The following is a 21,600-nucleotide window of genomic DNA, read 5'->3' as shown; positions in this document are numbered from 1 at the left end:
TCGTCTTCGTTGGCCGTTCTGTCGATCTAACGGGAGCTTTTAACGCGTTTAAAACTTCTCCTGGAATTTCAGTCGATTTGGTCCGAGCGTATTTTCAAGTATAATTCTGTAGTTACTTTTCAGTAAATTTTAGAAAGGTGAAAAAGTTTGTATCTATTGTATTTCGCTATCAGAATAATGTTTAATCTTACAGTTAAGTTTTCCGGCGTTACGGCAACCCGTCCGGCGGTATTTCCGTCATTACGTGTCCCGAAAGCCAGTTTAGGCAGGCAATTAAAAGTTCCGTCTCTCCACGATATTTATTCCTAATTTCCCCGTTCTTCGATTCTACCGCGGCTTTGTCAATTTGTCTAATTTGCCATTTTGTCGAGTCGAGTCCGTAGGCAATAATCGAAATGCATTGCGAAACCTTTATTCGGGCACGGAGGCCGGATATGCCAAAAGCCGACTTTCTTCGTTTACGGGCCGCGATTCGAAACTTTTCGAATGCGAATAACGCGGCATCGGAAGTCGGTACGTATTTAATCGAGCTCTCCGGCCCCTACGTTTTCCGTATTTAGTCCGAATTTCGATGGCGTCTGGCCCCCGTACGTAGTACTTTTTCCATCGGGCCGGAGGTGTATATAACTCCGTTCTCGAGATTAACGAAGACAGTGGGAAAGTGTAGGCGTGCAATTTTAAATTCGCAGCCCAACGAGGTTATTTAATTGATAAAAATAAACAGTTTTGTGAAATAATTAGTACGTGTGTTTCGTATTGTATATTTAACGTCGCTTATTACGGTACGTCAGTTTATTAAAAATTCGTTCGACGTATTGTTTTACGTGGCGGTATTAAAACCAATATTACGACGTAACGGGTCGTAACGGGTGTAAGAGGAAAAGAAACGACCGAACCGAGATAATAACTTCTCTCGGACTTATCGAAAAACTTTCTTTAACCGGGGAAATCCGTCGTCTCTGTTCTGCCGAAAGTGATGTTTTGGCCAAAGCTTTTCTCGCGTCATTGCGCGCGGTTGGCCAATTTGCGAACTGGCAATGGCGGCCGGAATTAATTAAACGGTCTTATTTTTTCGACGCTGCGACGGAGCGTAAGCGGACGGCGAAATCCGCTTCCACGTTGGACTAATAAAACCGTCCCGGTGGTAAATTACTCCGAGGTCGACCGTCGTTAAGAAATAAACTATCGTACGTCTCGTGGTAAAACCCGCGCTTTTACAAGTTTTCGGGGCCCCGCCTACGTCGACTTAGTCGGGTGGGAGACGTTAATCGTTCCGCCTACGGGCGGCAGATAATTAGTTTAACGTTTACTTTTTAGCTCGGCGGAAAGTTTCCGGAGGCAGGAAGAAAGCCGGAGGAAGGTGGAAAACTCTTTATTGGCTAAGAAAAGGAAGAGAAGGTCGGGGGTCGAGGAGGCGGCTAGCCTTGCAGATGCTGCAGGCGGAACTTCATCTTGGAGAAGAGCACGTCGATGGGTTGTCGTCCGTCGTACAGCGTGGGAATCTGTAAGAGGATGGCCGCCGACCCTACCACGCAGGCCACCGTGAACAGCCACAGGAAGAGTCGATCCAGCACCATGGCCACGTACTGCCAGTCCTCTTCCAACTGAAACGACAAAAGCCAAACCGTCATTCTTCTCTCCCGGTTTAAACCCGCCTCGGCCCGTCCACTCTCTTTCTACTCGTACTCCTTTCTACTCGTCCTTTCGGACCGAGAAACGGCCAAAAACGCCCGGTTTTACCGGAAGATTACTTCTTTCCCCTTCTTGCCGGTGCGGGGTGAGAGACGCGGCCCACTCCCTCGGTAGACGTCGGCTCTAGCCTCCGGGGCCGGCGGGGGAAGGTCGGACCGCCCCGGAAGCGGAAGGCCGACGGCCGGGTGGGGAACCATTCGACGGCGGGACGGAAATTGGCCACTCCCGTAAGACGACCGAGAAGAGGCAAAACCGCGGCCACGCGTTATTCGGCCTCCTCCGGTCTTCTGGAATTAATTTTATCCGGGCTTTTCGGCCGGCGTCCGGAATGGAACCGGTAAAAACCGAAAAGCGTTTCTGCCGACTGAAGGAAAAAACGTTTCTAGTTCCGAAATTGCTGCGCTCCGACGTTACGGACCCGTTAAAATAAACCCAATTTTACCGCGCCAAACTAATTCTATAAAAGTTCCCATCTTCCCGCCACTTTTCCGTCGGGGCAATAAAAAAAAAACCGGCTCCTTCCCCTCAGCGTTCATTTAATTGTCTAAAAATTGTCATTTTCGTATTAACGTCTAATAAAATAACAGCTATAATTATTACTGTAAAGAGACCAAACTCGAAATCGTGGCGGTACGGAAAACGTTCTCGACAAATCGGGGGTCGCGGGTAAAAGGCATTCGGATTTGGTTTCCGCCGACGACGGAGACCGGAAGGCGGCGAAAGGAGGACGGACGGGGGTAAAGACGTCCTCCGGCCGAATCTATCGTTAACGGACGAAAATCCGTGCCGAAAGTGAAGAAATCCACTGTATTCGTACGGGAGACGGCTTAAAATCCCGGCCAAACTTTTCGAGAAGTCGGCCCGGGAAGGTTTCAAAATACCTCGTCGGTCCGTTAAAGACAGTCCACTTCGGCAAAGCGTCGTCCTTCGGTGTGGAAATTCGAATGGCAAAAAACTGCCGCGAAAAATGCCCGAGGACGGTGCCAGTGCCGGGTTATTTTGCGCCCCGGGCAAAGTTTACCAACGCGCCCCTCGTTCGGATATTTTTTAAAATGAAATGTTGAATATAACAAGTAAAAATGATCGTGACGGGCTTTATTAATAATATACAAAGTAATATACAATACGTAATGCTCGAAAAACAGATTAATTCTTTCTTATAAATGAATTATAAGAGAGAATTGAAAAAATCTCTCTTATAATTCATTCACAAAGAAAAGCTATAAAATAGCGAAATCGAATATTTTAAAATATTTATCTTAAGTGAATTTTAAAAAGCGGTAAGCCGGAATCATTTAGGTAAAAAACGAATAAAATAGTAAAATAGTGTGACGTGTCGGGAATAAGGAAAAAAATCGATATCTCGATCATACACGACTATTTAATATTTTAGTCGAGCGTAGCCGGAAATTTGCGCCTCTCGGTGGCTGGCGCCCGAGGCCGTTGCCCAGTTAGCCTAAATGTTAGCGCCGGCCGACCCCGACAACGATCGTCCAAAGAAAGATCTCGAGCGCGGGCGGCATCCACGACCGATGTATTAAGAAGAGGCCGATCCCATTCTCGGAGAAAGGCCGCCGGGTCGACGACGTTCGATCGAACGATCCGAGCTCCGACGGGCCGAAAACCCAGCCCGTCCCGGAGACTAAATTCTGCCAACGTAATTGGGAGCTCTTTCCAACTCCCGGCGGCCGACGAGGAGACGGAAACGGCACGGGAAAAGTCGCAGCCGTAATTTGGAGAGGAAAAATACGAATTTTGTCAATTTTTTGTTCCCGAATAATCGCCACGGAAGTTAGATTTTTCTGCGGGTTTTTCTTTATCCGCCGTTAACGTTGGGAAACGGGAAATTAATTAGGGATTGGACGGGACGATAGGGCTGCCGAGCGCTATTTTTGACTCCGAACCGAAGAACCCGACGGAACGAGCGTACCGATGACGGAAAAAGCAATTCCCAGCGCATAGTTTCCGCTAAGTCGGGAGTAATTCGGATCGAGAGCGACGGCCACCCGACTTTTCCGGAACGCGGCGTCCCTACCGCGGACGAGACGAAAACTACGGCCGGACGGTAGGCGGTACCGGCGGTGGCCGGGTAAACGAACTCGTATACTTCGGGACCGGTGCCGTTAACGTAACTTCGGATGCTTTTATATTAAAGGAAGAAAGTACGGGCGGTAACTTCCTTTTTTCCGCGTTAATTTTCGAATTAACTTCGCGGAATACCCGGGACAGTATATTAAAATCGGATTGTAAAACCGAAGGGTGGTGATTTAGGAATTCGATACGCCCGTCCGGGCCGCGGCTTTCGATTTTACATCACTAAATAAGTTGTAAATATAAGCCGAAAAGAATAAGGCGCCGAAAGTAGAGCCTCGGGACATCCCGAGGAAAGGGAAGAGCCGAACATTTCCAGTCCGTTACGCAATCGGGACATAAACGATCGTTTAGCCAGAAACGAAATATCGAAATATTGTCTTAATGCGGTTAACGATAGGCGGCATTAGGAAGCGCCGAATCCGAGATCCGGGAAATACCGTATCGAGACACACGACCTACCGTATTTCCCGAACTCGCGCCTATCGTTTCCCACAGATTAGTGTCTGTCGAATAAATACGCGTACCGCGGTCATTTACGTCTTATAGGTAGGCTATATATATTTTTTGATATATACAAATGTCGAAGTCGTAACGGATCTTTTTCCTTTCGTCGTACGACTTTTATACTAGACGAAAGCCGTCGATTTAGTACGTATCCATTCCGAAGCAGCGCGGATAATAGTTTAGATAGGATAACGACAGTTTAATAACGAATAAATAATAACCCGGTACATTTAAATGATATCTTAAGAAACGAATTTAAACGAGCGGGAGAAGTCGTGCCGCTACATCCGTTACCGAGTAGAAGCCGACGGCGACGAGAATCGACTCGGACCGTCCCGACTTTTCGCCGGCGCCAGAACGGTAGACCGAAGAAAGGAGGAGACTATCCATTCGTTCCCTCCGCCAGAGAAATGGCCTTTGCGAAATTTTAAAATTTTACATCGATAAAGCTTACGGACTAGTCCCGCGCGATGTCGAATCGTCGAAGAAAAGTCGAATTCGGTAACGGATATACGAGGGCCGAACGGTGATTATAAAGTGCGCGCGACTCTTCCCTTTTCGCCAGTCGCGTTATTCTTTCGGGTTCCGCTTCGCTAGATATTTCTTCGCGCGACAATAAAAATCAAAACAACGACGATTCGACTTAATAAATTATAGTTTAAAATAGGGCTTCGAAACGGAACCGGAGCTGGAGCGCGGAGCGGGTGGAGCAACGGATTTTTACTCGGAGCCGGAACGCGGAAATTCGTAGCGCTCGACCGCTCCGATATACAGCGGTACCTCGGTATACGTCCGCTTTACAATACGTCCAATTCGGAATACGTCCCGTTCGGACTAAACAAATTTTGCTCGGTGTACGACTTAATTCGATTATACGCACCGTCTATCGATACGAACAAATAGCGCTATCGGCGTACTAGACCAAACTAGACGTCGGCGGTGCCACGGTTTATAACTTTGTTAAATTTCTTCCGATTTTAATTTGTAAGTAAAACTTTTTATTAATCGTGGATTGCAAAAAGGCAAACGAAAGGCGACAGAAAACTAAAAAAATGACTAGAACGGCAACGGAACCGAAAAAAAAAGATTGTCGAGAAAGACGAAGATGGCGCGGGTGTTCGAGATTTAGCCGTCGCGTACCGTATTCCGAGAACGACGATATCGACGATGGCGAAAAATAAAGACATTATCAAATCCGCTTACGTCGCGAAAGGTGTTTAATCGATTTCTAAACAGAGATCGGAGACGACAGATCGTGTCGAGAAATTGCTTTTGCTTTCGATAACCGAAAAACGATGCGCCGGCGACGGCGTATCGGAAGCAATTATTTGCGATAATTACCGTAATAACTTTAAAAATCTATAATAAAATTTATTCTTTTATTAATGCGCTCAAACGGTCTTTCGATTATTTTACAACCTCGTTAATATACCGTATCGAGAGGAGTTTTTTTACGCGAGAACGAATTAATCGTTTTTACATCACTTCTTACGGGAAAGGTCGGTTGGGTTTACGTCCCATTCGGTATAAGTCCAAACGTCGGGAACGGATTAAGGTCGTATACCGAGGTTCCGCCGTATACGTTTATTTAATATTCGAGACGGTGAGAACGGAAGGGGCGTAAGTTGTAATATTACAAATGTTAATACAATAATTGAACTAAAAAGAAAGGCGATCGCGAGCGCGGATGAATTTTACGTCCGTTCCACACACGTCCCGTGAGAAAGGCGGGAACTTTTCTCTCCGGTCTCCGCCGTCGCCCGACCGAGCTATTCCTTCCCCTTCGCGACTCCCCGGTTCTGCGAATTCTCGACGATGGTAGAAGCGGAGTTAACGGAGAGGGGTGCTAACGAGTAGCGGATTTTAAACTCCGCTTACGAGTGGCTTTAGTCGTCGGCGCAGAAATTCGCCACTAGGAACGGCGGTAATATTCGTTTCTCACGTTTGATTTCGAGCGTGACGGTCGTTCGTTTCCGTTCGCGATCAGTTCGTTATAATCGTATATCGTAATTCGTAATTTGTTTGCGGAGGCGAGATCATAACTATTATTATTTGGTTATTTTGTACGCGCGAATGTTTATACGCGTAATTTCTCAATTAACGACACTTAAATATTTGATTATTTAAGCCACGGCGTCAAACCGAAATTTAAAACCATCGCCCGCGATAGACAGTCCATTTACGGAAGAAGAGCTTAAAGAGATATTCGTATTCGAATACGATAACGGAAAGGAAAACTCAGTTTCGCGCAAGACGGAATACGTCGTAAATGGCGAATCTATACCGCGCAACTTCCGGGCAAGGGCGACTTCCGGTGTGTCGAAAAAGTTCGATCTTCGGACGTAAAGCGTAATCGTCCCGAAATTTACGAAGAGTTAGTTAAAAAGAAGGATCGACGAGACGAAGTCGCCGCGAGAGGAAAACGCAATCGCGTCAATTTTTCCGTCGCACTTTCGCGTCGTAAGAAACGCGGAACCGATCGACCAAAAATCGATACGTATTTTACATCGTCGAAAATTACGATGGCTACGGATAGCGACGGTTTCCGCCGGGGACCGGTCGAGACGGTTCGCGCGAGTACGACACCACTCGCTACGTTTACGTTAAATAACGAAGGATTCCCGAAGATTGCCGGCGAAATAGCCCGGAAGCTCGGTGTTTCGATAGGACGCGACGCCGTTCGTCGTTTAGTAGTAAGCGCGCGGACTCCGCTCGCGTCGATCTAAGACAAACTTTAAAAAGACAATTACGCTATTAAAGCCGGATGCCGCAGCCCGCGGAAATAGAAACTTTCTCGCCGTCGACGTACAATTTCGGAACGAAAAAAACGAGAAAACCGAAAGAAAAACAAAGGACATCGTCGATACCGAAGGAAGACGCGACTCTCTACACGCGAAAAATCGAGTTCGAGAAACTTTAAACAAATTCGAAATCGACGAAAAACGAGTACTAAGTATTTGTGTAGATAATGCGGCGAACGTGACACGCGCCGTAAATAAACTCGGCCACGGCGAAAATATTTTCCGGGATAAAGACGAAAAAACCGAAGACGCGAAAGAAACGAACGTAGACGTTTGGCCACGGCCAGTTAAAGATCCTTCCGTAATATCGCCAGCGTGGACTAACGATAATACGAAAATTCGACTAACGAGGTGCGAGATTCGCGCTCTTCGACCGGCCGTTCGGGACGGACTTAAGAACGAACGAATAACGAAAATATTAGGGAAAATTCGACGGGTCGCGGTAGAATTACCAACGCCGACAATTCGTCACGTTTTGCCGAAAATGCGGGGTAAAACTCGATTCCCGGATGCGGTAACGAGACGAGTTCTACGTACGTGGCGTACGTAGCTCGATCGTCTTCTTTTTTTCAAAGACTACCGCCACCGAGTAGCCGCTGCCGAGACGAAAGACCTAGAACTTAGCCGAGCGCGACGGGACGAAGTAAAAGGTATCGGAGCCGTTTTAGAAAAAGCAAATATTTCGACCACCGCCCTTCGAGCCGCGTTTCTTACTCCGGGGACGTTTACGAAAGAACGGTGTAGACTAGAAAAATGTACGGAAGAATTTGGAGGATACGTGGCGTTAGGAATTCCGTCTTCCGCCAAAGAGCGGAAATTAAAGCGTATTCGAAACGCGCGTTTTCTGGCCGGAGCGTACGTCGATTCTAGGTATAGAATCTTATTAAGTGCGGCAGAAAAACTAAAAGCGAGAGAAGGACTTTCGGACGTCCGACGGCTAATCGATTCGGCCGAAAAGCCGGCGATGGTCGAGCCGTCGCGGCCGACCGGCGATATAATAAATACGGATTCGGAAGAAGGCGATTTTGAAAAAGAATCGGTCGGAAGAGAAAACGGTCGTAGAATTTCCACCATACGTAGTAATAAAGACGACGGCGAAATAGACAAACGCGTCGAGAAAGACTGCGACGCGATAGAGGATGCGGGCAGACGAAGGCCAACGTATTCGAAGCCGTCGACCGTTCTCCGGAGCGCGTCGGAAAAGCGTGCCGACTTCTCGGGCGAGCGTCGAGCGTCTATTTTCCGGATTAAGATCGCTTTTAAGCGATAATAGGCAGTCGACGAAGGACGATTTTCTGTCCGCCATTTTATTTATTAAAATCGACGAATAAATTTTAGGTGGTACGTTAATTTTTTTAATAATAAATTGGAGCGGAGCGACCGAAAAAAATGGTCGGTCCGAAGCCCCGGTTTAAAATATAATTTACTAGCGGATGAGCCCGGCGTTGCTCGGGCGAGTAAGTTCGTTCTCGTTATAACGGAGAATCGACTTACTCGACGATAGCCTCACGCCAATAAAACGATTCGTTTTGAATTCTAAAATCTAAAACAACAACTTGTTTGGAACATTGTATTTGGAATTTTTCGAATTTCGAACCGATTCGAATATTCGTTCGAAACTCGTTTTGGGTTAAGAAAGAAGGAAATGATCGAGATATTTATTAATTGCCGAAATGTATAATATATGCGCCGCTATTTACTTTCCTGCTTTATCGTTCGTACTTTATACCGACTCTCGACTCCTTTTCCCCGGGAGAATCGAATTTCCCTTCTTAGCGTACGTTCTCGTGACTGTACCGAATTTCGACTTTCGACTCCCAACCGTTTGGGCCGCGCTTATTATTATCGTTATCGACCCGTCTCGATTATATTATAAGATTAAGTAAAGGGCTCGTAAAAGTACGAGTCCGCGGTGAGTATCGTAATTTTCGTACTTGGCGTTTGAATCGGGCGTCCTCGTTTCGGGTTCGATAACGCGGTCGCCGACGAAAGCCAAGACTCGCGGTCTAAATAGACCAAAACCCGTCTTCGAATACGGATATGACCGAGTTACCCCGACCGCTTTCCGTCCGACGACTTTTCTAATTTTCGAAATTGACAATCCGTTCTTCGCTTTGTACTCCTATAGGGAAAAGAGGCCGCGACGCCGATAAATAAATAAATAGGGAAGGAAAGGCCGCGCGGTTGGGCCTGTCCAAATTCTTAAGCCCTCTTTAATAGCGACGCTTCCTTTCTTAGGGACGTCGCGCGGCTTTAAAACCGCGCCGGGCCACCCACCTACTTACCCGACGCGTCGCTACGGGTCGCGGTCCGCGATTTTCCACTTTTGTCTTTGTACCGGTACGCGGAGGTAGGACGACCCACCCCGGCCCGGACGGGTTATTCCCGGTTATTACGCGGGAGACGATTTGCGTCCGGCCGGATCCGGGGATAAGAGAAGGAGCGGCGGTAACCGGATTTAAGAGTAAACTCACCTCGGAGTAGACGTCGAAGTTTTCCACGTGTTGAGCGATGAACCTGACGTTGAGGTAAGCTCTGGTTAATTCGTTGGCGGGACTCGAATCCGGATCGGAATCGGTCTTGGACAGTTCTTCCTCCCCGCCCGGAATCTCGTACTGTCGGTGGTAGGAACAGGACACCACCGAATCGTCGACCGATGCCGAGTCGTCCGACAGCCTGTCTTCCGCTCGGGTCATGCCCAACATCCGGGGCAGGATTCGTAGAAAGACGGTTCGGACCCAAGGCGCCATTTTATGGGTGGACGGCGAACGGAAGTTGACGCAGAGAACGGCGATGGTGACGAAGACGGAGAGAGAAACCAGAATCATGGTGAAGAGAAGGTAGATTCCGAGAAGGGGGACGGCCACGGAAGTGGGAGGAATTATCTCGGAGAGCAGAAGAAAGAAGACTCCCAGAGACAACATGATGGAGATGCTGAGCGAAACTTTTTCTCCGCTGTCGGAGGGCAGGTAGAAGACCAGAACCGAAAGTACGGAGATGGCCACGCAGGGAATGATGAGGTTGACGGTGTAGAATAGAGTCTTTCTCCTCAGAGTGACGTTGAAGGTGATGTCCGGATAAGGTTCCTCGCAGCAACTGTAAAACTTTTCCTTCCTCCGCGCCGGAACGGCCATGATGTCCCATTCCACGCTGAGGTAAAACTCGCTCAGGTCGATGCCCATATCGATGTCGGGCGAATCTTCCGTCTGGTGTTTATGTTTCAAGTCCACCTGAAAAGAAACGCCACTCCCGGATTATCGCCGTTTCTCGAAATCCGCGGAAAATGTAAGACGTGTAAACGAAGCCCGGGCGGGTTCGGGTCCTCCGCGGCCGGAAGGATTCCCGTCCGGCGCCGCGGCGAGAGGTTCCTTATTCGGACCGAGAACAGAAGCGGACGAAAGCCAAGAAACCGTCCGAGTTAGGAAATAATCCGTAATTTTAAATGGCGGCGGTGATAATAAGGGACGAGCGCCCGGCCGTTTCCGCCGCGTTTCTCTCGGCTTTGGCCGGGAAGATCCAAAAGCCGGTCCGGGAAAGCCAAAACGGTCGGCGATCCCCGACATTCCGTTCGGGTCCGAACTACCGCCGAGACGATACGACGGTTCTTCGGGGCCAAACGGAGACGAAAGAAAAGATCGGAGCGACGAGTAAAAGGGGTTTTCGGGAAGCGGGAACGACGGGAGGAAGAAAGAGCGAAGGCGACGTTACAGATTTGTGAGGACGAAGCGACGGGGAAGAGAAAAAACTGGAAATTACTTCGATAGAGGGATTGGAAAAGAGGGAGAAAGTCGAGGTCCGAGACGGAAAGGCAATTAGGTTTAGGGGAGATCCTTCCCCAGGCCCATAACCAGCGAAAACAGGAGATAAACGGTTTATTCGGCAATTTTGAAACGGTTATTTTCGGTCCGGGCGGAAGGGGATCCCTTCGGGTCCGAAGAAGGAGGAGGAGGTAGAAGCGGACGAGGGGATCCCGGGGGAAGGGAAGGGAGGATCAATTCACCGGGACGAGGAGCCAACGATTAGATTTGTCAAACGGAAGATAAAATCTCGGGAAGGAAATCGACCGAACGGAAAGGAAATTGGCCAATGGGACCGGAATTGGGGGAGGAGGAGGACGACTCCCGGTGGGCCCGTGGCGGGTGGGAAAAAGCCGAGAAAGAGCCGGTCCCCGTCGACCGGGCTTATTTTCCTCCGACCGTAGGCGGCCACTCTTCGTTCCGGACTTAATTGGTTGTGCGGGAAACTCTTCCGGGACCGGTCTACCACCCGCTTATTTCCACCGGAATATTCAGTGCCCGGCTTAAGAACAGAAAGCGGCGAAAGAAAATTTCGGATTGGGTCATTTTCCGTCTGGCAAAGGCGGGAGGGAGGGCACTCGCGCCTCCCCTTCTCCCGGCCAAAGGGAAAAATACGGCCTTTCTACGTTCCCTTCTTTTCCGTCGATGGCCGGAGACCGGTTCTCTTCCCCGCAAATAAGGGCAAGCCAGTCACCTTCCGCCAGAAATTATCCGTGGCCGCGACCGATCGATCGTCTCCTCCGCATTTTCCCCGGTCCGATCGATTCCTACCGCAAAACGGGTGGAAAGGATTTTGGCGCCAGAGGTCGTCCCCGGATATCGGAACGTTCGCGCCGGTGGGTTTTTATGTCTGGCTTCTTAAGTGTTCCGGTTGGTCCGTTCCTCGGCGGATGAATTAAGAGTATCGATCTCGTCTCCGGGAAGAAAATGCCGCGGGCAATTCTCTAGTCGGAATAAGAAGCTTCCTCCCACCGTCTCCGATCACAGATTTCTAAAAACTCCTGCAAACGGACACTACTTTATTTCCAGAAGCGGAGTTGGAAAAGAGCCCGACTCCATCGCCCGTCGCCCTCTGTTACTTTCCGATCCTTCCGCCCGGCCTACCGGCATCCGGAAATCGTCGGAAGACGTCGGAAAGGAATGCGGGTCGTCGGCTCCTCGTCTTCCGCACACGGTTCTCTGACCGCGGCGCGCGCGGTGGGTCGGGGTCCGCCGTCCCGCTCGGGTTTGATTTCTGTCCGGAACTTCAATTCCGGGACGGAAGAGTCGAAAGGAAAAGAGGCGAAGATCGTTTCCCAATTTTTGACACTAGAAATTACCAAGGAAAAACCCACTGTGGAATTTCAGAGAAAGGCAGCCGCGTATCCGCGCGCCTAACGTAAATTTGTTTTTAATACGGCGCTCTTCGTCTCTCCGTTTCCGTGCTTTGTTAAAAATAAACTTGGGACAGAATCTCGGTCTTCCGCGACTCGAGCAGAGTCGGGCGTCCGTCTCCCGACCGGAAAAGGAGAGAGACTCACCGTGTATCCGTCGTAGGTCCACGATCCGAACTTCATGAAGCAGTTCTGCTCGTCGAAGGGGAAATACTCCACGTTGATCTCGCACGAGCTCTTGTAGATGGCCGGGGGCTTCCACTTCACCTGGCCGTCGGCGTGCAGCATGGCCTTGGTCATCATGGTCACCTCGTAGTTGCCGTCGGCGCTGAAACGACGGAAAAACGCTTCCGGGTTAAAGAACGGTCCGCGGCTTCTCTCCCGCCCGAGAGTGCCGCCGGCGGAAGAGACGGCAGGCCCCGGCCACCGCGCCCCTCCGCGGCCTGGGCGGAGGCTCTTCCTCCCCTTCCGCCACGCTTGGCAACCCCTCTCTTTCCGCCGGCGCGCCGCCTCCCCACCGCCGGAGGGTGGATCTTTTCCGGGTCACTCACTTGTTGTAAAGGACGATGTCGGGCAGCCAGATCTGTTCGGCCGGCACGTGCAGCTTGGAGACGCCCCCGTACTCTTCGGGATCCCATCGCAACTTGTAGTCGTTCCACTCCTGAAAGAGGTCGAAGGTGAGAAAGGAAGACCGGGAGCCTCCCGGGCCCGAAACTCACCTGTTCCACCCAGACGTTGGTGGTCATGATCTGGTGCTTGAGGTTCTGAGAGAAACAGAGAGTCAGAGGGGAAACGAGAAAGAAGGACGAGAGAAACGTCGCACTCACCACGTCGATCAGCTGCGACAGTTTGAGGCCCAGCTTGACCGTCAGCCGGTCGGAGGTGTTGCCCACCGGGCGGATGAGCGAGTTGTAGCCGTTGATCAGGTCGTCGTAGAGTCTCTTAGCGTCGGAACTGGCCCCGGCCCGGGCGGGCCACAGGGCCCACAGCCACACCAGGGCCCGGTACCGAGCGGCGTTGCCTCCCGCGCCCATCTGCGCCGCCCGTCGACGGCCGCTCCGAGAGGCGCTCCCGTCGACCGCCTCCTCCGCACCGCGGTACCGGTCGATTCCGGGAGGCCGGAAGTTTTCCCGGGTCGAAGGGGCGAGCGAAGCCGACGGAGCCCGGGAGTTTTCTCGTCGTTCGCCGAAGCAGAAAACGGTCGATGGAGGGCGCGGGAATAGAGACGAGAGTCTCCTCCGCCTGCGCGGTTATTGCGGAAAAGATGGCGTCTCCGGAAACGGAAAGACTTCTCCGGGCTAAAAAATAGGATTTTCCCGGCGTAATTAAAGGGGCGGAACTCTCCGTCGAATCGAGCCGGAGTCGAGGACGGAAACTGCCGAGAATTTGGGACAAAAACTCCATTTCGGGTGTAACGAGGAACGGAAGAGAAGCGCCGCTTCCTCCTCCCACCCGGCTATCGATCCGGTTCCGGTCGTTTCCGGTCGACCGGGAAGAAAACCGAAAGGCCACTGGTCGGCCCCCGTCCGTTTCCCCCGTATCGAATTTCGGGCGCGGGCCGTAAAGGTCGTAGGTAAGAAAAACCGACGGCCGCGGTGGAGGAGTCGACCCGAGGGTGGTCTCCGGCCCCCGTATAATTTAAGAAAGGCGTGGTTAGCGCCCGCGGGGAGGAGAGAGGGATTCGACTGAACTCCCGTTACCGCGGTTCCCCGGGTAACGAGACTAAGGGGGACTAAGGGGTACTAAGGGGTCCCCGGGCCACCGGACGGAGACAATTTTTATTTAATTAGCCGGTTCGAGCGACTATTATCGTCCGATTTAAATCGATCGGTACTCGTCACCGAAAGAGCGCATAGGCCTATATAAAATACGGAAGGCGGACCCGAAACATTTATAAAGAGAAGAAACCGCCGACGGAAAGGGTAGAGAAGGTAAGAGGGCGCCAAATAGAGCGACGAACCGGAGGTTTGGACTACGGAAGTGGAAAAATGCTACTTACGGAGACGACGTCTTCCGACGGGCGTAAAATAACCGTTTCGAATACCGAATCGGCGGCCGAGCTAAAGACTCGCGTCGATTTTTCGTCGGCTCCCGAACGGGAACCGTTCACCCAAATCCTTACTTTAAAGAAACGAAGATGTTAATCGGCCGGCGAGGTACTGTACCGTATACCGGCCGACCGATCGAAAGCGTTTCTACGCAGTTACGTAACGCTTTCGACGCAGTCGAAGGCAATATTTTGCCCGGTAAATGCGGGCGATTTTACGTTCGACGAGTTTCGAGCTAACGGAATACGGCCATTCTCGCTCGTTCCGGTCGGGCGAAAACCGACCGACTATCGACCGGGGATCCGATTCGTCCTCCCGGTCGCGCGGGTTTTCTTTTCTTTTCGAACACACCGTCTCCTTTTCCGCAATTTTTATTTTCGCGGCGTACTGTATTATCGTTATTACTACGTAATGGATAATTATTCTCGTAAATGCGGGCGTTCGACCCCTCTTAGGAGAAAAGTTATCCGTATTAACGACTAACGAGCGAAAGAACTAAAATCGCCTTACTTTCGACAAACGCGGCCTTTTCCGGGCTTTAAACGGTAGCCGAAAAAGTGGTAATTACGCCGAGTCGGCGCCTCGGGTTCCGCGGCGAGTGATAATTGCGTTAAATGGGGGAAAAACGAACTTCGGCCCGACTCGAGCCGTAATACCCCGTTCGCACCGAGCGTTTCGATCTAGATTGCGACCGAGGTCGGCGACCGCGCCTCGGTGCGAACACCCTCGACCGTTTCGATCTCGACCGAAACGAGGTTCGATCGCGATCGACTCGAGAGAGTTCTCGAAACTAGATCCAGTCGTAAGAGAGATCCCACGATCCCACGCGCGTGAGAAAATACAAGATGGCTACGGAACACGTGTCGGGCTATCGGCAAAGAAGTAAAAACGATGTTTGGAGAGACGACGACATCTGTCTAGTATTAGATATATGGCAAGAAAAAGTATTTATTTCTAATCAAAACTTCCATTGTGTGTGTTGGTGTTTGTGACTTACCGAGTAGTTATGCCAGTTTTATCGTCGCTTACAATAGCCGGGTTGTTCTCGAGCCGATGCCTGCGCGAACGCCACGACGTTCGACCGGCGACAGTCACAATCCAGATCGTAGGCAAATCGAGATCGAAGCGAGTGGTGGATCGTGCGCGAACGGGGTATAACGCGACGGAAGGAGCGAATCTCGTCGACGGACCGGTTCAAACGGGTACTTACGTCGGGGCCGGCGGATCGATAAACTCGGGACGGACGCGCCGCCTAAACTAATGGCCGGTGTCTTAGACGCTACCGGATATTTGCTTACGATTCTCCGCGGCCCGGAGGATTGGCAAACTTTACAAAAGCCGTTTAAGGCGCCGTTTTATTTATCGATTTTATTATTTGTAATCGTTGCGGGTATTTGCGGCGGAGAGTCGAAATTTCCGTCGTCGTTAAGTTCGACTAAAATAAAACTAATTAATAAACAGACAGACAATTTTATTCGCTTCTTACCGCCGAGTCCGGGTACCGAAGATTATAAAATTTTATACCCAATTTTTGGCATTCGCTTTCTTTAACGTAAACTTTTCGGGCGTTACCTACATTTTGAGGTAGAAAAGTTTTTAAAAACTCGGCCTACTCCGGGTCTTTTAAATACTCGATTCCCCGCTAGTTTTTACCGGCGCGGGAGAATGTCGGGCTCGCCTATCACCCCCTTCTATTTTCCGGCCGGGTGGCGCTTCCGAGATCCCACCCGGACGGAAGGTAATTACGGCACGATTTCCGGTGGCCGTTAAAAACAGTTAGGCCGAGACCCGGCGTAAAAACCCCGGTCGTAAATACTTTTAATCGCGACGCGTCGTCTATAGAGCCTCCGCAAAGGCCAATAGGTGGCGCGATTTAAAGTATTTATTCCCGGAGAAGTCGTACCTCCGTTACGTATTTTTCTAGTTTCTACGGCGTTTACGGTGGCGGCGGAGGAAAACGATTTTCTTTCGGACGGTGACCACGGCGACGCGTTCCGTCGATCGTAATTCGCTAAGGGCGAGAGGGGTAAGAAGGGCCCGAGTAGTCGTCGATCTCGGGCCGGAAACAAACCGCGGCTTAAGACGGACCTCCGAGAAAAGTCGCGGATTTTTATATAGTCGTTTTTCGTGCCGCGCCGGTCGAGTGGCCGGCGTTATCGTCCGGTACGCCCGACGGCCCGCATCTTTCCCTTCCACCCCCTGGGCATTTCTTTCTGCCGCGTTTCGTGCCACTTCGGTCCGCGGTCGTCACCCCGGGGCCGCGGGCATCCGTTCCGTAAAATTCGGCCCCGTTTTCTCCGGCATAAAATGTCTGGCCGACTGGTCTCTTTCGCAGTTAATTTTTATAGCGGCGCCGTCCGGCGGACGGCCGCGGAATTGTCGGGACTCGGTTCGTCTCGGTCCCGGTGGGGGGGTAAAACGCTACTTAGGCGTTATTTAAGCGAAAAATCGCCAGCGAAATCCCTCCGACGCGGATGGCCGACGTTGGCGTTTTAGCCGATTTAAGAATTTTAAACGCAAAACTCGCGCGAGACCGCGAATTTTAGCGGGAAAATTTGTGTAAATGAAAGAGAACTTTCATTTTTCTGTTTAAAAATTATTGTAAACAATCACCGAGAGAAAAAACTCCCGGCGGAGAAAAGGAGCGGAGGTGTCCGGTAACTATCGACACTTAGCCGTCGAGAATTCGCCAGTCGTTTCCCACACTAACGCTATAAAAGCTGGCGCCACCGGAAACGTAGCGCGCTGGCGTAGGAAGTTATTACCGTACTCGCGTCCGTCTCCGTGCCCGGGAACGAAGTCCCGTCGGAGAAGACCTACGGCGACTCTTCCGCGTCGTCGGCGACCGCCACACGCGGAATTATATCGTCCGATCTCGCACCGAGAGGTATTTCGTTAGGACCTGGGTAAACTCTCTCTCCCGCAACGGCAACGGGCTTAGCTCGTAGCCACCCGTTCGTTTAGAACTGGCGGAGTTTTATATCTACTGGCGTATAACCGCGCGGTATGGTAGAATAGTTGGCCGTGGCCTGGTACGGTATTCTAGTTATTCGATAAACGTTTTATTCGTTAACCCGTCTCCCGTCGACTTACCGACGACCTCCCCGCTCGCTTCTCGCCCTCCTAGCCGTCCGAAACGACGACGAGATCGGGTTTTGCCAACCGTCGCGGCGTAAGTGGTCGGCGAGGATAAACCCCCGACCCTCCGCTTATCTCGCGCTGGGATCCGAAATTTGGCAAAAACGGCAAAGACAAAGTCCCTACGCCCGGGACGATCTCGACCTTTAATCGGCATAAAAAGTTTTTAAATTTGCAGAATTTAAGAAAATTGTTAAAAAGGACGATGCCGACGGTTCGGCCGCGGAGTCGACCGAGAGTTTTAATCGGCATAAATTTCGGCTTCGAATAAAATTCGATTCTTTCCGCGCAATTTTATCTCGATAATGGTAAAATTAAGCCGCCAAACCGAAATAACTCTGCCGGAAACCCCGGCCGGCTTCGACCTACGGACCCGGAAGCTCGGCCGGCACCGACCGATAACCGGAAAGGCTTAAGTTTAAGATTCGACCCGATATTTTTTCTCCGCCCGGCAAAGGGAAGAAAAAGAAGAAAATAAAGCTTTTCTCCAGAGTTTCCGACTTTTCGATGGCTTATATTTCCGCGGTCGCGTTAGGGGCCGTCCGTAAATTACGTAAGGTATTTCGGGGCGGGTGGGGGTCGAGGATTCGTTACGATTTCTTACTCGCGGGTAGGGGAATACTAGATCTCGTCTTACGTAATACGTTGTTTTTAGTTTTCGATCTCGTCGAGTGGCGGAGTTTCGAATTTGGCTTTAATTCGGCAGTTTCTATTAAGAACGTCGTACCGACGCCGTCGGACGCGACGCGATAGAATAATAACGCTAGCGGACACGTTTTTTATGGCGGCGGAAAGGCCGCGTAGGGGTTTCTGGCTTTTTATATATTTTTTTATTCGAATAAGCGCACCACTCCCGCGGGTATATAACGCTAAGAATACGTAAACCAAAATACGCGATACGAAGCCAACGTAAAGTTAGTATTCCAAACCGTAAAACTAGAAATTAGAAATAATCTCATCTTCCGTATTTTTTGAACGTAATTGTAAAAAGTACCAAACGTGGCTTCCGAACGAGCTTATCGAATGGATACGGCGTGAAGATTTCTAATTTCGGAATAAGTCTATCTCGATGGTAAATTGGACGACGATAGATCGTACGGTCGACGGTGTCTAGGTTGTCCGTAGAGCGAAAGCCAGAGGCAGTTTCCGTCCGGTTATACGCGCTCGGTAAGTAGTCGAGCGGTAGCCAACGTTAACCCCCTAAGTGGTGACGAGAACCCGCATTCGACGCTAGGAAAATAAAGTCTTCTAAAGTTATTCTACCAGTTTTACCGCTCCTATCGTCGATTCCGCTTTCGCGTAGCGTCGTCGTAAATATAATTTTTAAGGCTGCCGCGCGGAGAGAGGGTGGCGAGTGCGGTCCGAGTCGGCGTCCTCGGCGGCCGACTTAGCCTCGAAGTCGGCTTTTTCGTTTTCTAGGATGCCGGCACGGCCACGAACGAAGGTAAAAGTTATCTTATTTACCAGATTTTTAATACGTTGCCGGATATACGCGATTTTATCGCTATCGAAATCGGTATTTATTAGAAATTTTAGGACGGACTAAGAATAACCGTAAATGTCGACAGACGGAGTTTTGTTCGGTAGCGAAGTAGCCCACCGAACGGCTCGGTAGACGGCGTCTTCTTCGGCTCGACGCGCGGGGGTATCTTCTAACGTATTTTGGGCGAAATACGTCGGTTCGGAGGAAGATACGGATACTCGAGCGGACGCGAAGGGGACTTTTGGACCGATCCGCGTAGATATTAACGCGTACGCGGTTATCCACGAAGGAACGTATCCCGGGGATAACCTCGCTTACGGGACGACGATCGGCGAAAGGGTAATCGTAATCGGGTAGCATTCGAACAGCCGTAGATGGGAGTAGAGACCGTCGTCGAGCTTCGACGTTTGTAGTTCGGAACCTTTTCTACCATACGTAGTGGCGAAGAAAGGAGCTCCGCTAGAATCGGAGAGGCGTTAGTAGAAACGGTTCCGCGGCGCTCCGAAATTCCGACGGCAAACTGTTTTTGAAGAGAGAGTAATTTACTCGCTCCCGAATTTTTACCGGTTACGCCATCCCGGCTAGAGGCGGCGTAAAGTAGCGTCGATTGTATCGCGCCATTATATAGAGTTTTATAAGCTTTACGATTTAGTCCCCCGGTGCACCCGGCACGTTTTATCGGCGCGTAGTTTATTTTCTCGGCCTTGGCCGAGACGTAACCGATACGGCGACGGAATGGGGTTTCTATTCTCTCTCGTTTTATTTTGTGCCGAGTTTCCGTTTACGCGCGCGATGGCCGGTCGATCCGTCCGAGTTTTTTGCCTCCTTTTGTGAAAATTAAAATTAATATAAAAACGAATATTACGACGTCGATTGACGATAACGATAAAAAGATCGTTAATAATTAAAAAATAAAGTTCTTAAAATAAATTGTTCGTTCGAATTCGTTAAGTTTTTATATTTTTAAATTTTTTAACTTAGTCTCTTATAAATAACAGTACGCGTTAATTACCTAATTAATAATTATATATTTTGGACCTAAAATTTTTAGTTTCGTTAAAGAAATTCGTTTTCGTTAAAATATTTCTATAAAATTATGCCTAAATATTACGTAAGATAGGGAAGGGAAGGGGAGGGGGATTAAAGAAAGTATTACGGTTTCTTACACGGGGTGGGCGGGGGTCTAGAATGGCCGAAATCGCTCTTACGTAATTTATGGACGGCCCCTTACGGAAAATCCGGAAATTTTGCCCACTATCTAAAAATACAGTTTTCTCCCCGACGAGATATTCGGATTTACTCGGGTTGTTCGGGGAGCGGAGAAATCCACCGCCGAAATCGGAAACTCCGATTCCCGTATATTAGTCGGCCGGTGGCTCTTTTACTCGGCCGGGAGTGACCGCCGCCACTCCCGACACGTTTTACCGTTAAAAGCGTAATTTACACCGGGCGGAAACGTGCCGGAGAACGAACACGCGATACGTCGACGCGTTAAAATGTTAACGGTAACGACACGGCTTCGAAAACAGTAAATTAAATTCCTACGATAAACGTCGAAACGGTAAATATTTAGCCCGCGTCACGTTCCTCCTTATTTCCACTCGGCTCCGACGCGTAGGCGATACGGAAGAAACTAATACGTCGGTGTCTTCGTCTTCGGAGTATAATACGGGTTCGTATAAAACGGATTCGTATAACGCGGCGAAAAAATTGCCGTCGCGTTGGTATAACGCGCTAAAAGAGACTCGCATAACGCGGTAAACGTCATAGCCGACTGGCGTCGAATCTGGACCGATAGCGGATATTGTACGAATCGTCGAGTTTAAACCAGCGCCGGACCTACCAAACGACATTTATTATTCGACGGCCGTAAAAATTATATTTTTATCGGCCGTGTCTCCGAAGTTAAGTTATTTTTCTGCGAAAAATTCGCCTATCGGGAAACGCGCGCCCGCCGTTCGACCAGCCGCTCCGCCACGAAAACCGGCTTAAGCGACGGCGCGGTCGAACGGCGCGCACTCGGTAAGTAATCCTAAAATTTTTTGTTTATAGCGTAGTTTATATGGATTATTCCCAAAAAATTTTACCTAATTTGGAATTTTTGAGTCGAATTAGTCTAGAATCGCTTACTTCGATGGAAGAAAACCTTCCGAACGGCCGTAGCCCCTAAACTGCGCACGTGCCGGGCTGCGATCGGCTGGCGTATTTAAGCCACTCGAACGACACGAATTCGTATAACACCGAACGTATCTACCGCGTTATAGGGGGGTCCGCCGTAGTTTGAAAATTCGGTGGTAGAGAATGGGGTAACGGATATTCTCGTATCTTCGAAGACACTGGCTTCGAGATTTTCGGTGGTTATCTTTTCTAGAGTCGGGAGAGTTTCTTCGGTCCCGCGGAAAGATTCGGGTGTAGTTTTCTATTAGGACCGCGAATCGGGTCGAATTATCGGGCGTCCGCTCGTGTCCCGTCGAGGATTCGCGCGGAGGTACAGAAATACTTGTTTCGACAGCGATCGAACGCGCGGATTTAGTGTCCGCGGCGTCCGAAACGGCTTCGCCTTCTACCAGACAACGTTCCCGTCGCCGTTCCGGTCTAGAATCCGACGTAAATTCGACGATTCGTTCTCCATTCGGTGGCGGCGGTAGTCGTCGCCGACGGAAACCGAAT

At 50.1% G+C, this 21,600-nt stretch overlaps 1 protein-coding gene across 1 annotated transcript; it reads right to left on the bottom strand.

The window, feature by feature from the left end:
* Positions 1-1,356: 1,356 nt before the first annotated feature.
* On the bottom strand, positions 1,357-13,360 carry LOC136973355 (acetylcholine receptor subunit alpha-like 1). Its single transcript, XM_067268089.1, has 6 exons — positions 13,089-13,360; positions 12,981-13,025; positions 12,813-12,922; positions 12,409-12,589; positions 9,566-10,321; positions 1,357-1,604 (listed from the first exon to the last, which is right to left on the bottom strand). Exons 1-6 carry the CDS (start codon positions 13,293-13,295, stop codon positions 1,419-1,421), a joined length of 1,485 nt encoding a protein of 494 aa, XP_067124190.1. The 5' UTR covers positions 13,296-13,360; the 3' UTR covers positions 1,357-1,418.
* Positions 13,361-21,600: the final 8,240 nt, after the last annotated feature.

This window comes from Centruroides vittatus, unplaced genomic scaffold (assembly GCF_030686945.1).
Source record: "Centruroides vittatus isolate TY-2023 unplaced genomic scaffold, ASM3068694v2 contig_3147, whole genome shotgun sequence".
In the NCBI taxonomy this organism is placed as follows: Eukaryota; Metazoa; Arthropoda; class Arachnida; order Scorpiones; family Buthidae; genus Centruroides; species Centruroides vittatus.
This window is presented reverse-complemented; position numbering and strand designations above follow the sequence as displayed.